The 23097-nt window shown below is 42.3% G+C and overlaps 1 protein-coding gene across 1 annotated transcript in view; it reads left to right on the plus strand.

The window, feature by feature from the left end:
- The window catches only part of COLEC12 (collectin subfamily member 12), a 96589-nt gene that overhangs the window by 937 nt on the left and 72555 nt on the right, over positions 1-23097 (plus strand). The window contains exon 2 of the mRNA XM_014871272.2: positions 10750-10800. Within this exon, the coding sequence (XP_014726758.1) occupies positions 10750-10800 (51 nt within the window). The remainder of the gene's footprint in view (positions 1-10749; positions 10801-23097) is intronic.

Here is a 23097-nt window from a genome sequence, read left to right on the forward strand (position 1 = left end):
GTCTTTACTTTGCATCTGTTCAAACTTGAAACTTTGTTTCTTTTCCTTTTTCTCTTTTTTCCTCCCTTCTCTTTTTGTTTTAAATGGGTGGGACATTTGATCCTGTCCTACAAAGATGTGACTGAGAGGTATCACATACTTTAAAATGAAATAAAGGAGCAGATTGCCAAATTGCTACACTGTAACCTAGTAAAGATGTATGGGGGGGTGCAAGAAAGCCTTCTGTTTATGAAAATTGACAGTCTTAAAGCAAAAGGCTTTACACACAGGGGAATACTTGCAATGAAAACATCAAAGGACATTATGGAAAGTTTAGGAGTTTGTTGGGGCTTTGTGAGAGTTGAATCCAGTTTTTCTTCAGAGGCAAAAATAAGCTTAAGGAAAAGACATACATATATGAATATTGCTTCTGGGCACCACTGTGCCTGTTCTTGGACAGAGTCTTATTCCAGATGCCAGGAGGCCAGTAAACCTCATGATAGTTACACTGAGTTTCCAGAGCCTAGGACACCAAATGATGTGATTATTTATTCACTTGCCAGAGTAGCTGCCTGAAGGGAGGAGAAACTTTTGGGGGGCATTTATTTTGCAAGCCCACCCACACACTATTTAAGTTACTTCTGACATTGTAGCATGGTGTCTCTCCAGGGCCGTGCAATATATTAAAAATAATGTATTTACAATGTTCTTTATTTATAGGCTGTTCATGCCAAAAGTTCTGTCATCAGCTGTAAGGGCAGGAACAAACCAAAACCAGGGGGATCTGGTAGTAGGTAAAACAAACCTGTGCCTGTTACCACTGAAAGCCTTACACTCCATTCTTTGGGGTTTTGGGGAGAGGTGGGATGCAAAGGACCAAGGATGGGAATAACATGTAATCCGACTTGTATCTCCTTCCGTTCTGCTTCCACTGCTCTTTGCAAAGCAGAGCAGTGGCATTCAAAGGGAAGATGTAATTCCTGCTCCTGGGAGCACTCGCTGGTGCCCCACACTCCATCAAGAGGGAGTACTAGTCCTTACCATTTGGCTTCCCTAAAAGTGATTACAGCCATCTTATTTCTTTCCCCCAGAGAGTTACAGAAATCAGTAATAAAGCATGCAAAGAAGGACACTTGAATGACTGTGCTAATAGCAAAAGAAAAGCGTCAAACAAATAATCACATTGGGTGCTTTTGCCAGTGTTAGAGAAGTCAGAGAGTCAAACTAAATTTTGACTTGGTGATTTCCTTTTCTGGGTACAGACTTGGCTTTTCATATTTTTCTCTTTAAACTTGATGGTAGTGATAATTGTAGGACTGTAGAACTTTGTATAGTTACACATTTTTCTCAATAAAAACAAAAAGATCTGTTGATTGCAGCTGTCTCTGTATCTACCCTCTCTAGAGAATGGAGGAATATTTAAATAATTACATCACTAAATATCTGTAAGGAATAAATTATATTTCCCATTGCTGGTGTTTGTAATGTGTTATGTTTTAAATCAGTAAAACAAATGGAAGTTTATGTTCAATATGTTGGCAGTTTTATTTCCAGCAAACAACACTGAGCTCACAAACTTTGTCATATTTTTTAGCAATAATTCATGTGATTTATATAGGGTTTTGACTGCTTTAGGGTCAGATTTATCTTTATCAAATGATACTTCTAAGTTATAGTTATTTATTGGGGTATGTAGGAGCACTCGTTGCCTGGGAAACAAATGAAAACAACTTCCTCATACTCAAACACCACGACATGTTCGAAAACATTGGCCCTAATTTAAGACAGGGACAAGCATTTTTAAAACTGAGAACTTCTTCCCATAAAGCTGCAATATATTTTGTAATTTAACTACTTTAAACTCTCTACAATCACTACTGTCACGGCAGTGCTGGTGGTAAGTATTTTCCTCTGAAATATGGGTACGGTTTGGATAACCACGTAATACTAATGCCCAAAATCAGGCAACAGCAGAGTCAAGGTGGTCATTTTGGGACTGTTGCTCCAGGATGACAGAGAAGCTCTTAATTAATGATGCTCCAAGTAGCTTAGCTGCTTCTTTTCATTCCTCCTCCACTACCACTACCACCTCTTCCTCCTCTTCCATCACAAGCACCTTGCAATGCACAACTTGTATAGCAATGGTGCTGGAGGACAAATCATCTGGGATCCTGTGCTTGAGGAGCGGGATGTGCTTGAGGGCTGGAAATGCCATCAAATATTCTGTCTCGTGCCGTTCCTCTCATTTGATATAAAAAGATGGGCGGGGGAGAAGCAGGTTTGTCCTTGGTTGTGTTCCACTGGAGCAGTGAAGCCCGTGGTGCCTCGGGAGCAGCCTGGCCTGAACGCCAGCCTTTCTTAGCCTCGACCCCTGTACCTCAAAGGGGCTCGGAGCACTGCGTGCACACTGAGATAAGAGCACACCGAGCTCTCACAGGACATGCCCTTTCAGTTTACCCCAAGTTGGCCTCACACAGTGAACACTTTATCAGACAATTAATTTACATATCAGCCTGTATTGCTGAAATTGTCCCTTCTGTGGGACTTAGAGCCTGGATGTAATTTGCAATAGCGAAACCCGACTATGCGTGCAAGTTTAGTTGCTCTTTCTTGACTACCTTGAGAAGTCTTAAATAATATATTTATATGATGTTTACCTTCTTGACAGGTTTTGTCTTGCTCTCTGTTTTGATGCCTCTGTTAATTTTAAAGAATAAAGGAATAAAAGTTACAATTTTGTAACACTGCAGAAAAGTCTCTCTCTCTTTCTCTCTCTCTCTGTCCTTTGTGTGCACAAAAATGAACAGTCATCTGCAACTAGGTCTTTCCGGGATAGAAACTTCAAACCAAGAATTTTAAAAAAAAATCCAGTCCAGAGCATTTTGCAGAAGCCAGAAAGCATTCTGAAAACCAAGGATTAGAAGTAGAGTGATCCAGTAACCTTTCCTTAGTCCATTTATAACAGAGCTTATATGAATATAGTGACATAAACATGAAACATATGCAGGAGGTCTGAGTGGTGTGTGTTGGACATGTCACAGGACCCTACAGCAGAAGTTCAAAGGCACGAGCAGTTATAATAAATGTGTGATAAAACACAGAACAAATCCTGAGCAATGCTACTATACAGTCGGTGTGTGTCCTGAATTGATTGGTAGCACAGAGGATTTTAAACATATGGATGAGAAAGATGCAAGTGTATGTCAAAGCATGGTGTTACTAACAATACAGAGAAAAACAGAGCTATGAAATTAAGAGAAATCTGTTACTGCACAGATAGAAATATTACTATACAACCACAAAGGATATTGAGCAGAATTAGCATATAAGCTATTTATGACAGGAGCGTTTCCAGTGAGAACTTGTAATTGTTCAATTCTACTTTTCCCAGCCAGGACTAAGAATAGCATGGACAAACCTATCCCTATGAAGAAGGGAGTTGTTTAAAGTCTCCTGTAACTCTTCTCCCACATTGGATAACACAGATTAATTTTAGACTGATTTTGCTACAGCTGAGGGCTGAATAGAGCCCTTTTTTTGTCACAACCACTAAAGAGCTTACTTAGATCCACACTGAAAGACTGTCGTGCCCAAGGGTTCAGACACTTCTGCCTGCTAGGATAAGGAAGGAAAGGTAATCTTCCAGAGAGATAGAGCTGATCAGGCCTTGCAGAGATAAAACAGAGTAAAATAAAGAGAGCTGAGAGAAATGTCAAGGATGAAAGCAGCTCAGTACTGCAAAGGATGCATACCCAGTTATCTTCAGCTTCACAAAACCTTCCTTATCCTGAGGTTCTGTATGTCAGAACAGAGAATCTCTCCTTCCAGCCCTCCCCCTTGGAAAGCAAAATAAAGACGCTTTTTACAAGGCATGGAAAGTGAACCTGATCCTCCTCATAATGTGAGTGTGGTCTGTGCGAGTGAGGGAGCAACCTAAGATGAATTGTCTTTGGAGTTTGACCGCTTCCACCAAAAACTGCAATCCCTTTTGGTGCATAAATTTGAGGTGCAGACTGGGACATCACTGGGGAACAAAGTGAATGAGTTATGGGAGGTAATAGAGACATGTGTTGTTAGGAATGTGTATGCCACTTTAATACTGCTGTTAATTGCCTCCTCTGACATACAGACAGGGAGGCACGATTTTTTTTTCAGTGCACTAATGAGAGCATATCTGTTTGCTCTTAAATCACTTTTCTGAAATACGATATGATTTAAACTTTTAACTTCTAAGGTTGATCCTCCACATCATGCAGTTGCTCCTGACCCTGGTATGGTAATGATGCTCCATGGCATTTATGGGCTAACAAGTTTTGTTCAAAAACAAAATTTACTGTCTTTATTTACCCCTATTTACTGTCTGCATCTTGTGCCTAAAAAGCAAAACTAGAGTGATTGTTGTTATACCTCTAAATTTCACAATCTCCTGTCTTTTTTTTTGTGTGTTCCTAATGTAAGTGCTCACATTTTTGGGCACAGTAGTAGGATAACAGATGAAGACCAAGATATCAAAGTGCACCCATTTGTCATGATTATTGATTTTGTTTGTTTTATGCATGTGTTAGGTGATGGAAGGCACCATCCAAGTCACAGGATAGTACCAAGGGAAGATCTCTGATCTAGGACATTGCCTCTTTTAGTCGCTAAGATAAGCAGATAAATTCCCAGATCAGCAGTCTCAGTTGGACAGAGCTGAGGAAAAGCCTGTTTTGTTGCCAGAATCCAAGCTCAAACGACATCCCAAAGGATGCTTTGGGATGCAGGGAGGTGGGCTCTCTTCTAGGACTGCCTCAGCTGAACCTCTGCCATGGCTGCCTTAAAGACCAGGTACTCTGCAATTGCAGAATCTGTAACCCCTGTCCAAAGGAGTTTGCTGCATGACAAGCCAGACAAAGGAAGGGGTGGATAATGTGGGCACAACACACCCAGCCAACAACAGTGACTGCTTGTGTGACATGTCAGCTTGGGATCCTGTCAATCAGGAAATGCTTTAAGTGTGGGGTAGGATTTTGTGAGGGAGGGCTTATCAAAATAGAGGCAGAGAGAAAGACTTGACTATGAAAAGGGCCTATAAGGAAAAAAAAGTAGTGGAGAAAGGCAGAACAAGAGGACAAGTGAAATAAAGCATCTGTGAAGAGAGCTGGGAATGAGCAGCCCATTAGCACAAGCAGGAGACTGTCCAGAATAATAGCTATGAAAACCAGTGGAAACCAATTAGACTGATGAAGTCATCAACATCTGAAGGCCACAGCTGCTTGCTGTGCTTCTGCTGGCTCCATTTCACCTCCAGGTCAGCAGTTTGGATGTAGACCCAGTTAATAGTGAGCAGAAATGCATATAAATCTGGTGGCAGCTCAAAAAGCTTTTGAAATGTGATATGAGAAAGATATTGGTGTCGCTGTTCTTGTCTGCCTGAACAGTTGTTAATATTACAGGAACTTTACAAGGGGACGAGTTTTGCCTTTCAGTGAAAGTGCTGAGATGGAGAGAGCCGGCAGAAGCAGCTTTTTGACACTGCAAGCAATCTCTCATGAAGGAGATTGTAACACTTGTTACACAGTTCTGAGCAGAGTTGTTCATCCATGCTGATTCATGGGTTAAATAGTGGAATACTGTGATTTTCAGCTAATGAGCACAGCTTCTTTCCAAACTGTACAAGTAAAAATCTCTTCTTGATAATATTAGAATTATTTTTATGGAGTTGCACTGGTATATAGCTCTATAGTTCCCATTAAGTCAGTAGGAAAGGCAGGGGTCTAACCATTAAAGCCCTTGAGAAAGAGAGATTTATTTTAGAGGAAACTCTTACACTGCATGTCATTTTTACTACAAATTAATCTTACAGTCTGAGTACCCAGCCTGGTATTTAGGGGTAAGTTCTTATTTACTGTAATTTGAGTTTTCAGGGGGTTATAAAGGAACTTCTAAAATCTGAGCTGAAACTTGGCATGACAATTTTCAGCCCAGATCCTTCATTATCTCCTGAAATGTATTTTCCCAGATTTTGAAATGCAATGTAGAATATTGGTTTGTTTTCTTCATTTAAGACTTCGGACAAGGTCTTTAAACAAGGACTTTGTATTCATGTTTGCAGAACACAAGTGTTCTCGAAATTAGTGGATACCCCGTGTCTGCAGCCACCATATGACCCAGCCTCTCTAATGGTTCTGAGGTCTTGTTTGCCTCATTAGTTGATTAGGTTTAAATGGCTAAGCAAGGTGTACTGTTAAAAGGAGACAGCTGGACACGTACATTAGCAGCTTTCTTTAACACCTTCCATATGCCAACAATGACACCCATGAAAGGAAGGGGCTAAAATGGAAACAACTTCCCTAAAAACACCTTGCACCAAAGGCTCCTCAGATCTGGTGCCGTGGTTTTATGCCCTGTATTGTCTTGGGGGCAGATTTAGCATCTATTTTGGCTTCAGGCCAGCTCTTTCTTGCTTGACCTCAGAGTGACTCAGAAGTGATCCATGATTAATTTACTTAAGATTTAAGAACAAGAACAAGAAATTAAACAGTTCTACTCCACAGATTTGCTTTGCCACTAGTAAATTAATCAAATGAGAGTCTAATTTGTTTTAGATTAAATGAATTCCCTCTGTTCGCTGCCTTAATCCCCAGCTGAACTGCCTTTTCATAATTCCCACTGCCTTGAAGCATTATGCTGTAACTTATTTAACTCTACAACTGTATTTACTAGAGGTGTTGCAGTAATAGCTTATAACTGGAGGGCAAGTGGAATTTGGCATTGGTACTCAATGGGGCATGGATATTGCCAAAATACCTTTTTTTTTAACTTTTTTTGGACCAGAACTCTTATTTTGCACTGACTCCTTAAAATATGTGATGTATTGCTGTTCAGCCACAGTGAGACAGTGATTTGTAGCACTTTGCTGTAAGCTCCCCATGACAATCTGTTCAAGCATCCAAGGAGACTCTTGTAAACCCAATAAAACAGGAGATCTCTGGTGGCCCTTCCTCTACAGGATTAAATACAATTGGTTGCTCACATATGTTTCTGTTCTGCCCGAAGTTCACCTTTTTTATGGACCTTCCTACTGCCAGAGTTCTGTACAAGTCAGTGGAATGAGACCAGCTTTTAATGTTTCTTCATCTTTCTTATTCTGGATTTCCTATCTTTTGGTTCACAGCTGAGAGCTCAGTTGAGGGTCTTATAACTGAGTTAGGGCTGGTCTCCCATACTAGAGTTAATTCTTGTGACCAGGACATAACAACAAATTCTGCTTGATTGTCTGCTTCAAGGAGGAGTCTCCCCTTCATACTTTTTGCCCATGAAAATAAGCCTTGTCTGCATATTAATGCATGTGTATGTAACAGAAATACTGCCTTCATTCCAGTCCTCTTTGTAACTGAGAAGGACTGGATTTAAACTAGAGAAAAATATTTCTAACCTATGGCTTTCAAAATGTCAAACAAACCTCTCCTACACCAGTTCAGCCTGGCTCAAGCATGGGCACCACTGACGTGAAAATTCAGAATTTCTGTTTCTAAGATCAGTCACAGGTGCTCAAGGCTTATTAATTTCTGCCACAGTGATTTCTGATACTGCCTTTAAAAGCATAAGTCATTAAAACATACTAGAGGTGTTCATAGTATTTACCTTCTTACTTGGTGTATATTTTCTTAACCTCTGTAATTCATAACAGATCACATTTTCATAGTTTTCACTAGAAAAGCTGTTACCTTTTCAATGAAAACAGGTTCTCCTCTATTTTTCTGATTTGAAGATATCAGGAAGTTTTGAGATTTTTGTAGAACTTGTGACAAAATTTTAATATTTCCAACACTGGAACAGGGAGCTGAGGATCAAGTTTCTGCTGCCTCCAGTGAGGGCAATACTGCCCAACAGGCATGGGAGGAGCAGGCTGGGTGCAGGGCTTTGCCTTGGGACTTAAATTTATAGGCTTGTTTGTCAACTTAATTTTTGATATTTCAAACGCAGACTTCTTCTGACATAGGACTTTCAACCCATCTTAGTCTCTTTTTCCAAAGTGCTGTGATTTATGAATGTTGAGTCTAAGCTTGCTTTATTAATTTCTTCCATCTTTATTTTCCTTAAGCTTGTTAAATTACAGTTAATCTTGTAAAGTACTATATTTGCACATGATTTCAGCGAAATTGCAGTTGTGACTGAAAGAACATTGAGCTTTGTCTGTTAATTAATTTTCATAGACTCTCCCTAAAATTACATTGACTGCCCCTTGCAAGATCAGCTCACAGAGATGATGTTTGATATTTTAGTGATCGGGGAGACGAGTCACCACTTGACATAACTGTCCTTTCCCGTCTCCACTTCTTGGTTTCAAATATCACAAGTGCTCCTCAAAATTGAATAATGAATAATTATAATGTAATCAAAGCTTAAGGAAAAAACCCATCCCTACGAATAACGAATAACATGCAGCATTGCAAATACTGAAAAGCATATAGCATATATATATATATTTAAAAGTTTATGTGTGCATAGAAATGTATAAAATATTCATATATAAACGTGTTGCATATACCGAAATGGCCAAAGAAACAAAAATGTGAATAAAGTTGTAAAATTCAATGCTGTTGGTCTAAGCATGAAAAACAGGAAAAGTAGGGAAGGGGCTGTCAGACTGGGAGGGAGATTTTGGAGATGTGGTGTGGGATGAAGCTGCAGGATTTAAAGGTGGCCTGGCTGTAGACACCAGATATGGACGGGATAAGCCAGGTTACACTCCTGGGAAACAAAGGAGGCGATTGTGTTGCAGCCTGATAGCAGGAGAGGGCAGGAAGCTAAGGTCTCTGGAGCTGTTATCTTGTTTTGTGCAGCATTTTATCTTTTGTGCAAGAGGGGAAGATCTTTCCTGAGTGGCTCACTGCTGGGATGAGAAGTTGGTTGTTGACTGTTTGTGGTTTATTAGTATTTGTCGTGTTTAGTTGGAGGGCTTTGTCTTCAGATAACATTTGGGACAATTGTGAGGGTTTGTTTGGTTTGGTTATTTTAAGGTTTCTTTCTGTCTTCAAAACCAGGGTATGTTTGTTTTGCCTTAAGGAGCATCTACTGGCTCTTCCATTTCTTAAATGCACATCTGAATTGGGGGTCTCACTAAAGATATGGACAGGAGCACTGCTGGCAGTAAGCAAAATGTCTTACCTAGTGAAGAATATGTTTTAGCAGTTTAATCAATAATGCTGTCTGAGTAAAGGGGGATGTTCTACAAAATTATGCATTTCATGGACTCTGCTGCTGCTTCAGGCAAAGTGTCCTTCAGACATCTGTGTGTGGCACCTCACAGGTCAGAAGGAAAAGTCAGATTTCCTGCTGGAGACATGCACACAAATTGTTTAGGCTTTGCTGAGCCTGGATGCAGACTGTATCTTTACCTTTGAATTCATCCCCCCAAGGCTCTGTGCTGTCCCAAGTCAGCTGTGGCACCTGTTTCGTGATGCAGAGCAGCCCAATCATGTGCAGTAAGTCTGTGGGCAAAAAAGGTCTAACTAGACACAGACTTTTCACTCCACCACATGTTTATCTGCGTTGAGCTTGCTTTTCCTCCACCAGTCATTAAATGTTCCCTCTGGGGAACACAGAAGTGGGAGAAGAACAGCCTGGGCTGTGCTGCCCTCCCAGCAGTTGATGCAGAGGCTGGTGCTGGTGACAAGGCAGAGCTTTTGCCTTTCCTGTCTCTGCAGAACGAGGGGATGTCTTGGTGGAAGGAGGCTGAACGCACGAACACAAACATTCTTTTTTTATAAAAAGTCATGGGTGTATTTATTTCTGCTGATGCCAGCCTTTTCCTTTGCTAACGGAAGGAAATGGAGAGAAATTCAGCTTCTGACAAAATAACCTTGTGATTATTAGCATATTACTGCTTGGTAGCTGTAAAGATGAGAACAAAAAGCATAATGGAATCACCAAATAATAGACTATCCTGAGCTGGAAGAGACCCTCAAGGATTATTAAATCCAACTCCTGTCCCTGCACAGGCCAGCCCCAAGAATCACACCATGTATCTGAGCACACTGTCCTAACACTGCTTGAACTCAGTGCTGTGACCACTTCCCTGGGGAGCCTGATATTCTCCTAACAGCCAGCATAAAGCTCCTCACAACTTCCATTCCCTCGGGTCCTATCACCATTGTTTGTGCCTCCAGTTCCCCTCACAAGGAAGCTGTAGACTGTCGTGAGGGGTCCCCTCAGTCTCCTCTTTTCCAGGCTGAACACACCAAGTCACCTCAGCCACTCCTCACACTAGAGGCTTCCACTCTAGACCTTTCACAATCTTCACCATCTTGGTTTTTATTTTTCTCACCTGAGTTTAACAATTCTATTTCCCATGTTTTATCGGATATGATATTTCCAGGCCAAGCTGAAAATGCATGGGAGGCATGGATGGATGTCCAACCATCCTTTCTGACTCCTGTGGTCCAGGCAAGCCTGACCAAGTGGCCCACTGGTGACAATTGTGGCTGTCATTGTGATGAGGGACATATCTGCTCTGGTCTGTACTTAGCTGGCCAAGCAGGCCTCAGGATGGCTGCCAGGTGATAAACCTGCACAGTGTGTAATCTGGAATTCTGCTGGGGATTCTCACTGGGGGAAAGGCTCTGAACCATCTGCTGGGATAGGAACAGCAGAGGACAAGAGTAGTAGCATGCCTAGCAAACCAAGTAAATTTACATTAATTTGTGAACACTCACTTATAAAAAACTTCTCATCCTTTTCCAGTGGTAGTAGTAATAATCTGCTGCTGTGTCTTTCTTTCTGCAGACGACTTTGCAGAGGAGGAGGAGGTGCAGTCCTTCGGCTACAAGAGGTTTGGTAAGTGATAGCAGTCTTTCAGCTTGCTTTTGATTGTACTTAGGGTAAATCAAACACTTGCTATGAAAAACTTTCTTGCTGGCAGCATTGAGGCATACAGGTGCAGTCCCATCATCAACATACAATGTCCTCCCAGAGGAAGGTGTGATGTTTAGACTTGGTTTATTTTCTTGGCAAGCATAAGGCTTCCTAAATAATTCTTTCATTAGGAAATTGAAGCCCACACCTGAAGAGAAATGAATGTGCTGGCTGTGAAAAAAGGGGCCATGCCTCTTATATGTCCTCTGCCCAGCTGGGCATTGCTTCAGCCCCCAGCCTGATGTGCAGCAGTTTGTAGGTTTTCCCCAGAGTAGTTTCACAGGATCTCCTGTAGACTTGCAGAAGTTGTACCAGCAGCTGAGCCACGACATAGGCTGTGCACTCCTCTCAAAGGAAAGGGAAAAGTATATGGTACGAATGCATTCTGATGTCAAAAATTATTAAAATGAGGTCACTCACTTTCCTTTTTCCACTTTCCTCTTTTTTTATGTTTGTTCACCCAAAATGGCCTTCTCATGTGAGGAGGGTAGTGCCACTCATCTGTGCACAGGGGTTAAGCAGCCTTCAAGGCCCGTGTTTTCAAGTCTTTTGTGATCTCTTTCCATTGGGAAAACATTTCAGTCTCTGCAGTCAACAGTTTCACCCAGGGCAGGAGAATGCCTGTCGCTGTGGCAAGGGGAAGGTGACATGGTGGCCTCTGAGCTCCCACGGTTCCAGCTCTCTCTTGGAGCAGCCAAAGGGGCTCATCATCAAAGCTACTGCTGCCTTTTCACCTATAAGCCATCATTATAATAGTTCACCTCATTTTTTCTGTCCTGGGAAAGTGGCTGCAGCAAGAGTCACTTTCAATGACCCCGGCTGGCAAGTAGATAGGAAAGTCAGGCTGAAAATAAAAATGAAAAATAAGTCAAAAATTCCTTCCATCCCAGAAGACGCAGGGGGAGGCAGTGTAAGGAGATGTGGAGTTTGGGAGGTGGGGATCACATTCGCATGACCTTTTCTCCCCCCTGAACTACTCCACTGCTCCCTGCTGTTGAGCTTTATTTTGGATAGATCAGCCAACCACAGAGCCAGCATCTGTGGCTTGGAAAGTCCTCCATAAGGCAGCACACAGGGTTTTTTCCTTTTTTGTTTGTTGTTTTCCTTTTGTTTGTTTCCTTTTTTTGTTGTTGTTGTTGTTCTGGATTAAGCCTTGGAATACAAAAAAGCAAATCTTGAAAAATAGGAAGCAATGCTAACTGTTCGTCACCTCCAAATAAGTAAAACATACTGGTATTCATTAACAGCTATAAAAATAAGTTCCCTTGGTGTTATTCTCCACTTGGCTACCCCTGGTCTGCACTCTCCTGCAGTGAACAAGATCTTAGTGAGGAGTGGGTACTCCATTATCCTTACTGTCCCAATAGTAAGTGTGCTGTTGTGATGTGATGGGATTTTTGCCTACTAACTTGCTGTCATTTCTTTCTTTCTCCTGGGTATTGTGATGCTACCAAGGTGAGTTATTTCTCCCCTTAAAAATACAAGACCATTTCCAGAAATGCTTGTGCTGTTGTGCTTGGTTGGGCAGCATGGAGGGAAGAGAGGACTGGCAGCCTGGAAGTGGTAGGAGATTTCACCACAAGAGGAGGAGTCAGGGTAATTAAACCCTTAAGAACCAACCATAACTGCCTTATGCCTCAGGAAAACAACATTGCTGTGGTCAGGGATGTATCCCAAATATCTGCAGTACAGAAGAGCCTTGACTAAAGGGGGAATGGGATCATTGGCACTGGTGAGAGCTGTGTAATTCATTAGGTCCCAATCCAAGGAGCCTTCTTTTTCCATACTGTTTTGGAGCCAAACTTCCTCTCATACCTTCATCATCTTTCCCAGCATCATGGGGCAGCTCAGGGAGGAGCTGGGCTGGCCTGGTTTCCACAGATCCCTGCACCAGCCTACATGCTGTTTGACTGTAGGTGCTCATGCTTTTGTGTCCCTTAAAGGGTTCATTACCTCTTCTTCAGAAAACCTGATTCAGTGTGTTCCCACCTCTACAGTCTCTTCTGCATTTCCAGGCAGCCTCTGAGCAGCCTCTGGAGAGAGCAGGAGCCTCGTGCCTTCAGCAGTGCTGGCTGCTTCCTCACCTGGCACTGGGCTCCTCCAGACAGAAGGGTGACCTGCACGACTTTTAAAGACTCTAAACTCAGTGAACAGCTGGGTCAGCATTTCAAGGGAAGCACCAGAGGCTGCTCTTGGGGCCAAAATGCAGCTGAGCTGCCTGATCAGGAGGAAATGTTACCCTGCTGTCTCAGCGTTCCCTCTTGGCCCTGCATCCTTCCTGGTAAAATAAGGCAATAAGGGGGAATCCCAAGGCAAGAATCAAGTTTTATTATACAAACCTTAATAAAAGATAATTTTGAAGGAAGTCCTGTTTGTCTGCTGGGTGGCACTGTAGAAATGCCAGCGCTGTTCCTGTACAGCCTGTTGTTGTGGAAAGAGATAAAAACAGCAGTGGGGTTTTTGTTCAGGAGTCGTAGTGCAAGAGCAGTTGTGTTAATATATTGTGATTGGAGAAGTCCCTTTATGCTCCATGGACATGAGACATGGTAGATAGACCATGAGTCAAGTACCTTTGACTCCATCATTTGGAATTGGGAGGTCTTGTTTGAAGCAAAATGGGCTCTGAGGGGCAGAAGGCTAAAGTATAGCTGGTTTGCAAAAAACGTGGCTAGCAGTCAGTCACTGCTGGCAGCTGGGAACATGTGCTGGTCAGCATTTGGCAGGCAAAACTTTGACCAAGTTGCTTTCCTAGAGTTCAGCTGAGGAGTTTATTATTAGCTGCCTAGCAGCCAGAGCCTGTAGCTTGGTTCAAGGAAGGAAGAGATCAGCAGAAGGAGGGAAGGAGAGAGGCGTTCTCCAGCAATTCTCATTTTGGGGAAGAAGTTTTTGAAAAGAGGACTGAATATGCACTGTCTTGTAGCACTTCCCCTTTTTCTGAATCATTCTGTCCTTCCTTCTCAAATAAGTTAATTTCTGAGAATTTGTCACGCTACTGTATTTTTTAGTAGAACATTAACTGGTCATAGTAAGCCAAGCATACTGGGCATACACACTAACATATTAAAGAATAATGAATACAGATGCAGACAACACCTAGGAAAATACACATCAGATTTTTTCTCCTTTGAGCTTGGGACAGATTTGCTGCAGGGGGTCAGTAAGGAAAACAGTCTTTCCAGCTCACTGATGCTGTTTACTTCTTTTCAATGGATGCTACAGATGTGCAGGGATGCTGCCAGAAGTTGCTCAGCTGCAATGCCTCCAGATTGCTGCACTGAAAAAGTGAGAAAGCGTGTTTCTTATCCCAGTTACTTCATCTTCAACCCCATTTCTCAGGCTGTTTTAAAGTTGTCTGCTCCAGATGGCAAGCTAAGCCTTCTCACTGGTTTTCCTCTACCAGATTCCTACCAATATTAACTCTTTCATCAATCAGTGTCACTGGTTTGTACCACCTCATGCACAACTCACTTTGGGAAAGAATGAATGAGGAAAGGGCAAAACTTCCTTTCCAATATGATACATTTTGGGGATGCTAAATCTCAGGCATGAGAGCACAGACTAGTTTCTGGATGGTAGACAGAAGGATGAGCTCTCTGGCAGGGTTTGCCTCTTTCCTCTGGGATTCAGGCTCTGGGCATCTTGACAGGCAAGGGAATAGAAGGGATCAAATGGACTCCAAGGTAGAAGATCTGATCTTCCCAACTCATGGCATTCTGAGGTAATAGATGCAGAATTCATTGTGCATTTTGTTTCCTTATGTTAATGTTTAAGAGTTTAAAATCTACGCTTTAAGAAATAGAGTCTTTTAAGTAGAAATTTCTTGTTAAATTACTGATTGCATAATTCAAAGCTATGGTACAGTATGGAATTGCTGAAAGCAGAGGAGATGGTCTTTGAACTGTTGCGAAGCACACTTGTAATGTTTTGGAGAACAGACTTCAAAGAAATGAACTGAAAGCCCTGCTGATGAAGAGAAGCTTCCCAAGGAATCAGAAGATAGGACCAGTGCACTGTAGATAAGTGGAAGACTAAACAGCTTGTGTAAGATAATTACCCTTTGCCCTTGGCAAACACAGCCAGAATTGTAGACTGTGAGCCTGTTCCCCACAGAAACGCCCCTGGTCCCCTCCATGCTCTAGACAGTGAGTCAGGGTACCCCTCACCATCACCTCCCCTCTTCCCTGCTGAGCTCCCAGTAGGGGACAGTCTCCCATGTCCCCACGGAGGTCCAGTGCACACCAAGGCACTGATCCTCCAGCCTTCCCCACACCACTTAGGTCAAGAGCTGACATGGAAGGGGGATAAAAATTACCAGGGGACCCCCTCAAGGACGGCAGGTACTTCTTTAGGTATGTTTTGTATAAGATATGACTGGGTCAGGATACCTCTTCTGTGCAGTTACAACAATCTAGCTCCTAAGCAGGATTCCAGGTATAACAATCAAGTCCAGGAATTTGTGGATCAGGAATGGATGAATCATCCTGCCATGCAGTAATGAAATCTGCTATACTAAAAAAGGTGAGGGGGGGAAAAACTGGTTTAAAAATATATTTGTAAAATAGGGGGTTTTATTCCCTGATGAGTGGCTTGGAAACAGCTGAACAAGATCAATTTAACTATTTTCTTCTGTGCCCTTTTTATAGTATTTTGTACAGTAAGAAGTTACATATTATTTCTTCACCTTTAATAAAATATAACTAGGGAAATTTTTGAGTGTACAGCTGATAAAAGTGTTGTGAATAGGTTACAGCAAAAATGAAAACTTTGAGATACAAAGCTTTTTCTGAAAAGACTTTAAAAAATACAGGGGAGTTTGTGCCTGTAAGTAGCTGTTCAAACATGATCAAAATTCGTAGCTCAGAATTTTGTGATAGTTCAGGAATAGCATTTATTCATTAACACTGCACAGATGGAATAATTTTAGTCCTTGTCTGTGAAGAAATCCAGGCCATTGTTCATATCTCTAATAACAAACACCAAAAAAATGTCTGGCATCGGCCTAGTGGTGTGCAATATCCACGCAAAACTTAAGCCTCTATAAAAAAATAATTCTAAGCTTTAGGAATTTGTCAACTTTTCTTCATGGTTGTAATCGACCAGTGAGGGATTTCAGGTGCCACAACCACATACCTCCCTGGGCATTCTTTCATTTGTATGCCTGCAGTGTGTAATCATATGGCTTAATAAAAAGTCACAGGGTCACTCACACTCACAAAGCCAGAGCAAAGTCAGGCACGTTGCTTCCAGTTCACTGATCTGGCCATATTTGACAGATGAGGATTTTGCCTGCATGCATCCTGGGGTATGAAATCCCCACTGAATGGTGGTGCCTGTGTGGCTGTTCATTTTAGGCTAAGAAATTTCATTTGAAATGAGCCTTTTAATTGCCATGGCCAGTAAGGTGTAAGGGGGTCAAGCCTGCCCTCTCCTAGGGTGAGCCCTGAGCAGCTGAGAATTCAGCACCCTCCTGGTCTTGGGTTTGTGTTGGGGCTTCAATGCCAGCATCAGGGGCTGCACGGGGAGGGACCACCTATGTACAGTTTCTTTTTCTTTCTTTTATTTTCCTTTCCAGTACGTACTCCCAGTACTGGAGCAGTTGGCAGGGAGCTGAAGTCTCAATAAATAAATATATAAGAATGCTGACATATATGCAGTATTGCCATTACAGAGAAACGTGCTCAGGAGCTGTCCAGGTACCCCTGTGCCACCAGTGTGTCCCCTCCTCCGTCAGTACGTGTGATAAATGGAATGTTCAAACCACCTATCTTCATAAAGATGGACATAAGTTGGTGGACCCTGAGAAATCCATCAGTGTCAGGCAGCAATAGCAAGATCCAGGAAGTTATCAGGTCTATGTGCTAACTTAGTCAGGAGCTGAAAGAGCTGAGACTTTTGGGTCTGTGGGTTTGAGGCTGCCCCTCTCCAACCTGTCCTGCTGTGCCTGGCTAAAGGCACTTCTAATCCAAGCCCATAAAGAGGCCTCTTAGCAGTGCCATGGGGAATAAAGTCATTCCAGCTGTGTGTTGTTATGTAGGCAATCTATTTTCTCTTAGTTACGGGTTTCTCCTATTTAAAACAATTAAAATTCTTGACATGCTTCTTCATATATTGCATTCGCATGCTTGGAGCCCTACCTGTTTGATCAATCTCTGTCTTTTACAGGGGTGAATGGAAAGGCAGTGTGGTCACCGTGATGTGTGAATTTTGCTCTGTCTTTTTCATTAGAGCTATAAAATAGGTGTGTGGGCTGAACAGCACGTTGTATTTACGAGAGGAATGAAAAACATTGGCTACACTGTAAGTGACACCTGGGGATTTTGTTTTTATTTCCCTGTAAACTAGCTGGACAAATAATGATGTTTGGTAACATCAGCTTGCTGCCAGAACACCTAGGCTGCATTCTGGGCTGTTTAACTTTGTAGCAGAATTACCTGTGAAATTACTGTCTTGGAAGGAAAATGAGCACTGTGTTTTCAGCACTTGGTACCATTATGTTTCCATGCAAAGGAGTAACTCAGGAAAACTGTGGCAGAAATGAAAACTTCAGATATGAAGCCATCACGAGATGGAAGGAGAAAATAGTTGAAAATACATGTTAGTGGGCTCTGCCAGCACTGCCATGGGATTGTAGAATGTATCACCATACTCTTGAGTTTCTCTTAAGCTTTATTCCAAATACAAATCTGCATTTGTAGCCAGCTGCTACAATACTTTGCTCTTTACTGCATGCTGTTAACTTTACACTTTCAAGTGCTCAGATGTCTGCAACTGATCTTTGGCTTTTCTGTACCTTCTTCATAATGATTTTATCTGAAAGCGACACAGGGACACTTTCCCATGAGAAAGTGGGTGCTGTATTCCCTTGAGGCTATTTCTTTGGGTGAATCTAACAACACACACAGATTAAACACATACCTGTCATGTGCTGCTTACTTTGATATCCTGGATCCTTTTTATCTCTTAGGAATTTCCTCAACCTATACTGTAGCTGTATGTGTGGTTGTGCCTGGTTTCCCAAGCTCCTGGGGGAGCCACTACAAGGAAGGTGTGAAACTTAACCAGCTTCATTCAGACCTGAATGTGGGACCTGGACCTAGACCCAGGCCTAAATATCTCTGCTGTCTTCTATTCAGAAGCCCTGAGCCTGGCCAGTGTCCTGGCAAGCTAACATTTTGAATGCAACTACATCACATTTTTGTACTTGAAAAATTTCTCAATAATTTTCAGAGAGAAAATTTTCTGTCTGAAGATTGACTTCCATATGAAAACTGAATATAGGACTTAGGGTAAGAGTCATATCAGCTACTTTTAGGGATCTGAGGCAACCACCTCTTCAAAGACACCTGTCCTTAAAAATAGCCATAACAAGGAGACACCAATGCTGTCGGAAAGGACTTCCATGCTGAGCAAGAGCATCACCACCCTGATCATTCTGAGTTACTACATAGATAATATTGTCAACTCCAGATCTCTGTAATATGTCTTATATAAAAGCTGGGGAAAGCCTAAAGAAGCCTGTGAGAGAGAGAGCAGTATAAGGGATAGCACAAATGAAGAACAGGGTGAACATTTTAGGGTGATTTGTCCCATTGCAAACACTAACAAGGAAACAGTATGCTGCTTTGCTAAGTCAAAACCAATTCAAACTCCACTGTGCTGCACTACAAAAGATTAGCATAAATAAAGCTTGGATTAAAATTTTACCCAGCCTCAATGAGCCTTCTGTCTATGGGTAAACCTTAGGTGAAGCAGCCAAGAGCCAAGAAATTTCCATTTGTCCTGCTCCAGCCTGGGTTAAGTGAGTGGGCTGAGACTCTGGAAAGCAGAGAGAGGCTGGGAGAGAGGCGTGAGTGGGAAGGAGTCTCACTCAGTGCCTGGAGCCAGCACGGACAGGAGTTGCACAGTGGGTGTGTGGAGAGGTTTGTGTCCTGCAGACACTTTTCAGCTCAGTCAGGAATGCATCTGGAAAATCCACCCACTCAGCCAGAGAGAGAGAGATTGATGTCTTAAATAAATACGATGTGAATGTGTTTTCATGATTCAGCTTGTGACTCTTAATGGAGGCCGCTGAAGTTTCTGTAGTAGGTGGAGTGCAAGACTCAGGGATCCACTTTGCTTCAGCCCAACTGAGGCTTGTAAGGAGATTTTGTATTTAAAGTTGTGTGCAGACATTCAGGCCTAGCATAGCAAGACTTTGTGTCTTCTCTAGCAGCTGTTTCAAAATGCCACAAAAAAGCAGGGCAGAATTGTTTTCCTTTAATGATATCTGGGCATGAGGGTCTGATTAACAGGGCTTCACTGCATATTTTTCAAAACCTGAAATTTTAAACATTTTGAAAATGAATATTGGTTTGCATTATGTAACATGTGTCTGTGTGCTTGTTTCCAAGGTCTTGGTCAGGGAAGATGGAAAATTCTATCAAATTTTACATTTTGAATCAGTCGATGGACATGGAAGCTTTTACTTGCCAGGCTTGTTATGATCAATATGCCCTTAATTTGGTAGTGCTCAATGGTAGAAAAAAACCTTGCTTTTTGTGTTTTGTTAGTGGGTGAATATATAATTTCAGACCATCTGTGTTTGTAGTGACAACCATTGACTGAAACATTCCTTACATTTATTTCTGCTTTATCATGTGATAGAGGACAGTCTGGCTACAAGCAATAACAATATATAGAGCCAAAAGGTATTTTTCTTCCTTTGTTTCTAGAAGTTAATTGCTTTGGGTGGAAATCTGGTGTATAATGCCTCACATAACTGGTGATTTCATTTTAAATCTCACCTGGAAGTCTCGAGTTTGGAGTGGGAGACATCCTTAATTAAGACTGTAGAGTCTGAAGCCAGATTAATCCAAACACACACTGTCCAGGTTTCAGCACAGCATCTGTGCACAGCTAAATTCACTTGTCCCCAGAAGTTACTACACATCCCTGCTTGCATGCACAGATGTTTATATTTAAACCAATGTGCTTTGTGTGAATACATCCCAGCTGGATTTGGCTCAGTGTGCAGGACTACCTAACAGCACAACTTCAAAAACAGACCTGTAGGACTAGATTGCATGTAGGTTCCATCTGGAAATTTGTGCTCTAAACATTGTTTCCTAGGTCTGGAAAGCCAAAAATCTGAAAAGTGGTTCCTATGCTCACTGTATTGCAAGGCCCCAGTCACAGTCTTCTGGCTGCCTCAAAGTAACTTGTCTCCTTAAGAAAACAGATTTCTTCTTCTTTAATGATACTACATATTTAACCTCTTTTGCAAATTTATAAAAATAACCATGTGCAGATTTCAGTGTTATACAAAATTTCTTCACTCCAGGTGCCTTGCAGAAAGCAGAAGCATAGCTCAGTTTTAAGGGGAGGCAAATAAACCAACATCACGTTCTTCTGCTCATTACACAGGAGCTGAAAAAACTACAGCATATTGACAATTTCAATACTGATACCTGTTAATCAAGGTTAGTTAAACTTAGGAGAACACTTGGGGGGCTCAAAGTAATGAGTTTGCTATGTGTGAGGGTCTGAATAAGCTGAAATACTGCAGGAGGAAGAAAAAGAGTAAACATATCTTCATTGTCTTTCTCTTGCCTCATCAAAGTAAAGATCATTTTTCAGGTCTCTCCCTGTCATCCAACCCTCCTTTGCTCCATCTCTGCTGGTCTCAGATCAGAACCATCCTTTCTGCAAGGTCCAAAGCAGCACATGAAGCCACATCTGTGGAAGATCTCTGTGCTTTGTGTGGTGTTCACAGCTCAAGTTCATCAAGGTTCAGAAAACTGCAGGCTCTGTGGAGATGCTGGTTTGTGGTGCAATAAGCAGACCACTTTTGCTTTTTAAGAGGTAATAGGAGCAGGGCAGAGGTGCCTTCTGTCCATTCCATGTTTAGCTGTAAGTCTGTCCATTATTCCCCATCTGGGTTAGGTCTGGAGCAGTCCAGCAGAAGGTAGAAAGCAAAGCTCATCTCAGTAGTGAGCCCACCGAGAGGATGCAGGAGGGAAATTTGGTAGCTGTAGGAAATGCCTGCCCTTGTCAGAGGGGGGTCAGCACCCCATAAACCCCATAAACTTCACAGCTCACCTCTTCCTTCAGCCGGCCTTGAGTCTGGGCCAGGAGCAGATGAAGACACAGCATGAGTCTGAGCCCCCCTGCCCAGCATGTGACCAGTGTGTGTGCTGACCCACAGGACAGGAGGGTGCTGGCTGGGGCCCACCTCTGCAGCAATAGGCACATCTGCTCCTCTGCTGCAGCTCTGACTCCTGAGAAACTCGTGTTCTTGGCAAGCTGCTGTGTGAAATACAGCATGGCGAAGCTGTTTTTATTCTCAGTTGTCTTGCAAAAGGTTACTGTGAGTAGTTCTGTGCTTTAATAAAAAGAAATAGAGCTGTGTTCTTCACAACAAGCCCTTTTTATTACAGCTGGTTTGAATAGCAATTGGCCTCTAATCGTGTCTCCAATGGAAAGAAGACCCCTTATGAAAGCCTTTCATTTACTGCAGGGAATGAACTTTCCCATGCATGAAAACCAGATTACCAAAACAAACCCACAAAATAAGCCAAAGAGCTACCAAGAATTTGTATATGTCCAGTGGATATTCAAGGTGACTTAGAAGACATTAAGTGGAAGTGTCTTTGTAAAAGGAAGCAGAACATCTGACTGTGAAATTAAAAAGCATCTTGCGTCAAAGGAACACTTAGATCACTGTAGCCTTCTTCATTTTGAGCTTGGTGATTGTGCTGATGTGGCACTATAATAATTTACTTTATTTTTCTCCCTTCTGGGAGGTTTCTAAAACAACATTTTCGAAAGAAAAATAAATAATGTCTAATGTCTTTTCAGTTGTTCTTCTGGGAAGTCTTGTGGTGAGTTAAAAGAAAATACTTGGTGAAGCTGTGAATGGGAGACATTTCCAGGGTGGGTGTGTTTTGAGGTTTGTTTGGGTTTTTTTAATGCTCTACCCTATGTCTTTCTTTTATTATTATTTTATTGTTTTCATAAGCTTTTAATACAGAGGAAACTAAATTAAGACACTCTTCCTTATTCCACCAGTAATGGGAGCTTTGTGTTATGGAACTATTACCCCCTTTGCAGTCTTGATGGAGGTAAGCCATGATACCACCCTAGTCCTGCAACCTTCACTCAGGCAAATTCCCAGCAAAGGTTTTTTGGCAGTCACTTCTCTGTCTTTTTGCTCTCAGATTTGTATATGAAAAGCATTCATAGCCTCCAGGTGACCATGTTCCACCTTTCAAAATTACTGTTTCCAGAACATCTGAGTTCCCAGAAGGAACCATAGGTAGTGCTGTGGTCATTTTGATCTCATGAGAAATGTCTTCTTTTCCCTCAAACACCTCCAGTTTGGAGGTTGCAAAGCTTGTTCCCCTGCTCCTCCTTGCTGAGCAACAATTCACATCACAGATAGGATTTGTTCCTAAGCATCCTGCTGTAAAGTGAAAAAAACACCACCTGAAATCAAATCAGTAATTGAGAGAATCAGTAATGCATTCATATAATTTCCTTTGAGCTTTTAAAAATAAAATACAGTCCTGCAGAGCTGACTGGTTCTGTGAGAGACATCCTCTTTCCAACGGGCAAATTGCATCAACTCAGCCACCAAAACTAAGCAGATGAGGGCACAACTATTTTTTTGGTATTGGAGTTACTAAAGGTGCATGAAGTCACATGGGGTTTTCCTCCTGTCCCGTGCTGGAAGTGCAGTGCTGAGAGCACAAACAGGCGAGAGATGACAGAGATGCTCTGTGGCTGTGGGGAGGCAAAGCCACGCTGAGCTGGCAGGGAACAACAGGGAAGGGGTCACCCCAAATCTCTGCCGAGGGACTCTGTCATGTCAGTCTGGTTACTCTGATTTGACCACTGCTCTGCAGGGTTCTTATTTCTGTGCCCATTCATAAAAAGCAATGTAAAACCCTTTGGACCTCTCTGACCAGTGCCTGTTGGGGCCATTCCTCTGCTGCCTTGATTTGCTTTTATTTTATGTAGAAGTCTTGACTTCACCAGAGCAGAGCATGTTACACAGACCCGTTTCAGGACAGGGTTAAAACCATCTGCAGTCTGGAATCCGGCAGGGTCCCCAGAGAGGGAGTTAAACCCAGGGAGTACTGCTCTGTTTCCTGCCTTTGTTATGATTTCTGCCATGTAACCCAATCTCGCCCACCAACCATTCTGAGCGAGCCCAGCCAGCTGAGTCAGCAGGGCATGGGC

The sequence above is a fragment of the Sturnus vulgaris genome, chromosome 1 (assembly GCF_052056855.1).
Source record: "Sturnus vulgaris isolate bStuVul1 chromosome 1, bStuVul1.hap1, whole genome shotgun sequence".
Classification (NCBI taxonomy): domain Eukaryota; kingdom Metazoa; phylum Chordata; class Aves; order Passeriformes; family Sturnidae; genus Sturnus; species Sturnus vulgaris.